Genomic DNA, 6,142 nt, shown 5'->3' on the forward strand with positions numbered 1-6,142 from the left:
GCCTCCATGTCTGCTTTCTGCCCACATAAACTGGCCCAGCTGGGGACACATGCTAAGGTCTGGCACCCAAGCCCCTCTGTTCGGGCACTGGATCCCCTACCTTCTGGGTGAGGACGCAAGTCAGTCTCTGGGCAGCGGTGAGTGTGGGACAACGCCGTAGGTGGAAGATGTGGGCTTGGTGCGGTGCTGCCCCAGGTAACAGGAAGCACATTAACAGAAGTGGAGGGCTTGTACAGATTCCAACAATGAGACTGCAGGGTGGAGGGGCTGGGTTGAGATATGCCACCTGGTGTGGCACACAATCTGTTAACAGCCGCTGGGTCTCCAGCCAGGGCAGCTACCTATCCTTCCTATCAGAAAACCGAACCATCTCATCAGCTGCACAGGAAATCTTCTATCCGCCGCCCCAGCCCATCCCCACCACCAAAGATATGGGGGTGGGGATCACCGTTACCTGTTCTCTTCTTGAATTCCCTTCCGGTTGAGAGGGAAAAGCTCAGACAGCCAGAAGAGGCCTCGTAGACAAGCTGGTAAGGTGAGTTCACACCCATGGCTGGGATGCTCGCAAAGGAATCTGGAGTGGGACAGACAGGGATGCTGCTTTCAGTTTTAATTTTAATTTTTTAACCAAGAGCACAATAATGAACTTTCTGTCCTAGTCATATGGTAGGCCAATATTCTAAAGTGCCCTGTTGTTACAAAACCACCTAAATCTGGAAGAAAAAGATTTTTACTGCTGGAGAAGGCTCAGAGTGATTAAGAGAAATCTTTAAAAGTCTCCTCTACAGTGTCCCCCCTGCCTGGCCCCCAATATCTCTCAAGAATGAAATGGCATCAGAGCAGGGAAGAGAAGGCGGGCACAAAAGGTGACGTTACTCTAAGGATAAGTGCAGATACAGCTGCTACACTAGGTCAGGAGACTAAACATGGGACTGGCTAGAAGAAAATTTAGAGTCATCTCTTCCCCTTTTCCAAGTCACAGAAATCAGACGCTTCTGCAACAACAGATCGGTCTCTTGCAGAACCACACTGTCATGTACAAAATCACTTGACAGCAGACCACTTAAGAATTAAACTTTAGCACCCCTTTACTTGTGGAAAATCTTGGTTATTCTTTCACAAACTTCATTAAATCATTTGCTTATTCTTCCCCCAAATACAGTCATTTCACATGTTGGGCATGAAACTGTCAGGAAATGTCAAGCAATTCATCACAACTCATTCAAATTCATAAAGAAAATGGCAAACACGACCTTCTAAATAGACAAAACCTGTACCCAGAGACTGCACATTGAATGATACTAACCACAGACAATCACCTTCACTGGTAACCCAAAGCCGGAAATTAGGACCACATGAAAAGAACTAATAATAGGCAATGCTGAGAAAGATGGAATAAAATCAGTCAGTCCTACTGGTGCAGAGAAAATTCATCAAAAAAGCAATATTTAACAACAACTATATACATCCTGAGACCTTCTGCCCAGTAATCCTCTCTCCTGGGAGAGTAATCTTAATAACCAACACAACAGTGATAAGAACCAATATGCATGAAGTTGCATATTATACTAATAACAAGAGACCTGGAAGCCTAAGCATTCTGTTAATTATGGAACATGAACATCAGAAGAACTCTACACTCACTCACAGTGACAACTGCAAAGGTATAGTCATGCTGGATTACACCGTGTCTGTTAAGGAAACTGAAAAAGAGAAAAATTATAGTATTCTTAGAAAAATATATATACATACACAAATACACACACAGAGAGAAGAACCACAAAAGGAACTGCAAAAGTAAAAAAAATAGCTATTGTATAAAAGAGGCAAGACTATCTGTTTTCTTTTTGTGGTTTTATTTCATAACATGGCCATCAACTAAAAATCAAGGAGCAGTCCAGTTTTCTTTCTTGACATGTCAGGACTAGACAGGAGGAGAGACAGGAAGTAATTTCATTACTAAGGAAATGCTGCCTTAGCAGTGGGTATACTCTAGTTACAGCACTCAAGGAATACCACTCGACTCAGTCACAACTTGGGCCTACCTCAGCCATTAGAGGGCCCAGAAAAGCAAAATTCACACAAAACAAATCAATCAAGAGGCATTTGAATCTTCTTTTTAAAGCACTCCTAGGATGAATGCTTTCCCAAAAGAAACAGACTGCTCCCTCATTTATATTTTGTCACTCAGATTTTCTTTTCAAACTCTAGGTTTATTTGAAGGAGCATCAGGAATAAACATGCCAACAAGTGAGAGGGATTTCCTGGGGGAGCGTGATGCAGGGGAGGTTTGCTCAGCGCTCCTCTGATGCAGACAGACAAGCATCACCCACTGGCTCTCTGCAAAGTCTCCTCCGGCAGGTTAACCACAAGCCGTGAGGGAAGCCACTGCATCACAGGTGAAAGCCCGTGACCCTGAGAGATGCTTAAACACCCTGGGAGGTGGAGCGCTAAAGGGATGACTGGTTCACTTTCAGGGTCGGGGAACACAACGTTCAGGCAGGAGAGCCCAGCTCGCAGGCTTGAGGGTGGGTGGCTGGGCCAGGCTAACTGTTCCCTCCCAAGGACTCGCCTACCCATGTGACAGACCATCAGGCAGCTGTCTCCCAAATGAAGCGGAGTTGCCATGGAGTGGAGCGCCAAGCCCCATGTGGAGTGCAGTGTGCAGAACTCCAAGTCTGCTGGCAACCTTCTGCATAAACAGGGCATAATCAGAGGGCCTGTGTCATCAGAGCAGAGCTGACCCTGAACACAACGGGCAGAGTGCATTCTCTTAAAGCAGAAAGAAACGCATGTGTGTGCACAATCAGTTGTGTCCGACTCTCTGTGGCCCCGTGAACTGTAGCCTGCCAGGCTCCTCTGTCCATGGAATTTCCCAGGCAAGAACACTGGAGTGGGTTTTCATTTCCTCCTCCAGGGAATCTTTCCCACCCAGGGATCAAACCCACATCTCTGTGTCTCTTGCAGTGGCAGGTGGATTCTTTACCACTGCGCCCCCTGGGAAGCTACTTCATGGTAAACAGCTGGGGTACGCTTGATCGGGACTTTACCTTAGGAAAGGAAACCAAAGTTTATCAAAATAGCCTTCTCTAGCTCATATTTACCATAAGTCCACTGATATTGTAAGCACATGCCTAATTCTTATAAGAAATAAAAACAACTGTCGGTTTTTTCAGATGGTGTAATTTTTTTTTTTTCCTGAATGGTTGTATGACAGCAATAAAACATGAGTCCCTTCACATCTGCCTTTTGCGAAAAGGTCCAAATTTGTTTGTATTGTCAACCCTTTGATATCCAAGTCATCCTTTCTCCATGGAGCGGTCGCCCTGGTCAACTCTCCTGCCCTTGGCAGTAACTAGTTTTGCTTCTCCGCATCACTCACAGGTGGCTTCATGTGGACAACCAGCAGCTCTCTAACATCCTTCTCACTGAGTTCATGAAATCCCACATTTCCCCCCAAGCCTTGCAATTTTACTGTGTAATTTATTTGTCCTGGGTGTTCATGTATTATCATCAGATGTTTAGCTGCTGACCATCAAGGGAAGCCTGACAGTCAGTCAGAGGACAGGGAGAAATGCTAAAAAGGGGATGGATTTTATAGGTTAGGGCAAATGGTTATGGGTTATAGATGTATTATGCTTCCCCATCAAGGTTCCTAACAGCGGCGACTTTCAGGCATTTGAAATGAGTACCTCTGTATCCACCAAGCTTAAGAGATACAACAGTGCAGATGTGACTAAACTGCTGTCTCTTAAATCACAGCTGCTGCCCTTCCTGTGAGCAGAGATCACGTCCTCTAGTTCTGTGTCTATTACTTCAGGCCCTCTGATTATTCCCATTCAGCTCTGGTCCTTATACTTTGTATAGTGTGCTCAAAAGCAGTATGCTATAATTTTCTTATTTTACACTTTATTTAAATGGCATTATACCAAACGTATCCTTTTATAACTTGCTTTTTTTTTTTTTTTGCTTAACACCATTTTTTGTTTATCTGTATTGATATGTGTCCTTCGGTGCTTGATTCATTTTGACTTCTCATTATATTCCATCACCTAAAGACTGTAATTTTTCTCTTGTTGATGAACATTTAGGTTGTTTCCATTTTTTTTCCATCCCAAACAATTCTGCACTAAACATCCTGATGTGACTTCTTATAACATGTGTGTGAGTTTCTCTAGGGCAGTGCAATCCTCAAGTGTGGCCTGGTATGAATCCACACCAGGCCATGACCAGGAGAATACAGTAAATGAGAATAAACCTTTAGAAGTCTATGTACCAATCTGATGTTCCTGTGACAACATCAAGTTTGGAAACGGGGTGCTCCACAAGGGACCGCAAGTTTTACAAAGTGGTCCTTCACCGCAGAGTGTTTAAGAAGCATGGCTCTAGGGAATGCCTCAGCAGAGAAACCGCTGGGCGGTAAGATGTTACAGCACTCCCCCCTCGCAGACACCACCACCCTGTTCTCCACGGGAACTGCACCAATATGCACACTCACCTGCAGCATGTGAGAATCCCCACTGCTTCGCATCCACCTCAACTCTAGGAAACGTCAAGCGTTTGAGCTGGGGACCTGACCTTTCCACTGCACTCTTGCTGGTACTGTCTGACCTTTCACCTAAGAGCTGAGACTCAGGTACCCACCTTTACCCATCTGTCCGGCACTGCCACAGTTTCTCCCGATGGTGCCAAGCAGGAAGTCGAAAGCCATCTCTTTGGCATTGAGGTGCAGGAGCTGGCTGGCCTCCACGAAGCGCTTTGTAATGTCCAGGGGGTTGGCACCTACTAAGAAAGTCATCAAAGGCAACTACTCACTTTTCTCTAGCATGGGGAAAGTGCTTCTAGAAAAGGACTTCTATAAGTGGCCCAGGAAGTAAGAGGGGGTGAAGATCTATTCCCAGGGTGAGGAGGTGTGAGGGCGCTCCTAGCGAGAGGACCTTGAGCTCTGACAATCTCTAGGTGGCCCCTAGCTCTCTGCCCCCTTCCCCTCTCTCTCCCCACCCACAGGCTGGGGACTGATGCTTCTGCTGCTGTTGTTCGGTTGCTCAGTGGTGTCTGACTCTTTGCTGCCCCGTGGACTGCAGCATGTCAGGCTTCCCTGTCCTTCACTGTCTCCCAGTTTGCTCAAACTCATGTCCATTGAGTTGGTGATGCTATCTAAACTGATGCTACTGGTATCTAAAGTAACAGCACCCAGAAGGTTTCACCAGTGATGAGTCTCAGGTCCCCGATAGTGGGATGAGAGACCCTTATCGTGGACAGACCCCGGTTCTCACGACTCTCCTGGTTCTGGCTACCAACCAGCCCTCCCAATTTGCCCCCGCCTCCTGGGTGCTGCCTCTGTCTACCACTGCATCATTTCCACAAACTGGGCCCTTCAATACCTCGGATCTCACACTGTGCTCACTGTCAACCTCTCAACCTGGGCTTGGCAAAGCTGGAGGGATGGGAGGACAAAGTGGGGAACAGAGGGGGAGGGAGATGGATGATTCCTGGGGGTGGTCTCAGGAAGGAGTTGAGTTGCAAAGCAGACCCTTGGCTGCCACCTCTCCACAGCACGTCCTTGTAGACCTGTCTGGGGAGGGTATGGTGGACACACACACCCAGGCCAGACCCTCCGGGCTCAGAAAAATGAGCCACGCTTCACAGAGCCAGCCTTGGCCAACTTACCAGACACAGACTCCAGCATGGCCCTCATCTTCAGGCTGAGGAGCTCGGTCAGCAGGTGGATGGACTGCCGCTGGAACCTGTGCAGGGTCTCCTGGTTGGACTGCCTGCGGCGGCCGTGGGTGGGAGAATGTGTGAATTTGGCCGGCCCGCTGGAAGCGGGCAGCATCGGCAGTGGGAGCGCTGGTGGGGGCAGCTTCTTCTGGATGGGGGCCTGCACAGGGGCTGATTCCATAAGCATCACGGGCGGGGCGCCAATGCTGATTTCCAGGCCCAAGATGTCGGAGGGGGTAGGGACCATGGGGTCGGTGATCAGCTCCTCCCAGGTGAACTCAAAGATGTTTCTGATGCCCTTGGGTACGGAAATGCCTGCGTTCCGGCAGCCAACGAGCAGCCTGGAGACGTGGGCCAGCAGCTTGGGGGCCGTGGCGGTGTACTGCAGGTACAGTTCTCGGTTACTCTTGACGTCGTTCAT

At 48.0% G+C, this 6,142-nt stretch overlaps 1 protein-coding gene across 1 annotated transcript in view; it reads right to left on the reverse strand.

Moving 5' to 3' along the window:
- Nucleotides 1-6,142, reverse strand: part of C4H3orf20 (chromosome 4 C3orf20 homolog) — a 49,181-nt gene extending 43,039 nt beyond the window's left edge. Inside the window, exons 1-3 of the mRNA XM_065935442.1 lie at nt 5,671-6,142; nt 4,645-4,785; nt 455-574 (exon numbers count right to left, since the gene is read on the reverse strand). Of these exons, the coding sequence (XP_065791514.1) occupies nt 455-574; nt 4,645-4,785; nt 5,671-6,142 (733 nt within the window). The remainder of the gene's footprint in view (nt 1-454; nt 575-4,644; nt 4,786-5,670) is intronic.

The sequence above is a fragment of the Muntiacus reevesi genome, chromosome 4 (assembly GCF_963930625.1).
Source record: "Muntiacus reevesi chromosome 4, mMunRee1.1, whole genome shotgun sequence".
NCBI lineage: Eukaryota > Metazoa > Chordata > Mammalia > Artiodactyla > Cervidae > Muntiacus > Muntiacus reevesi.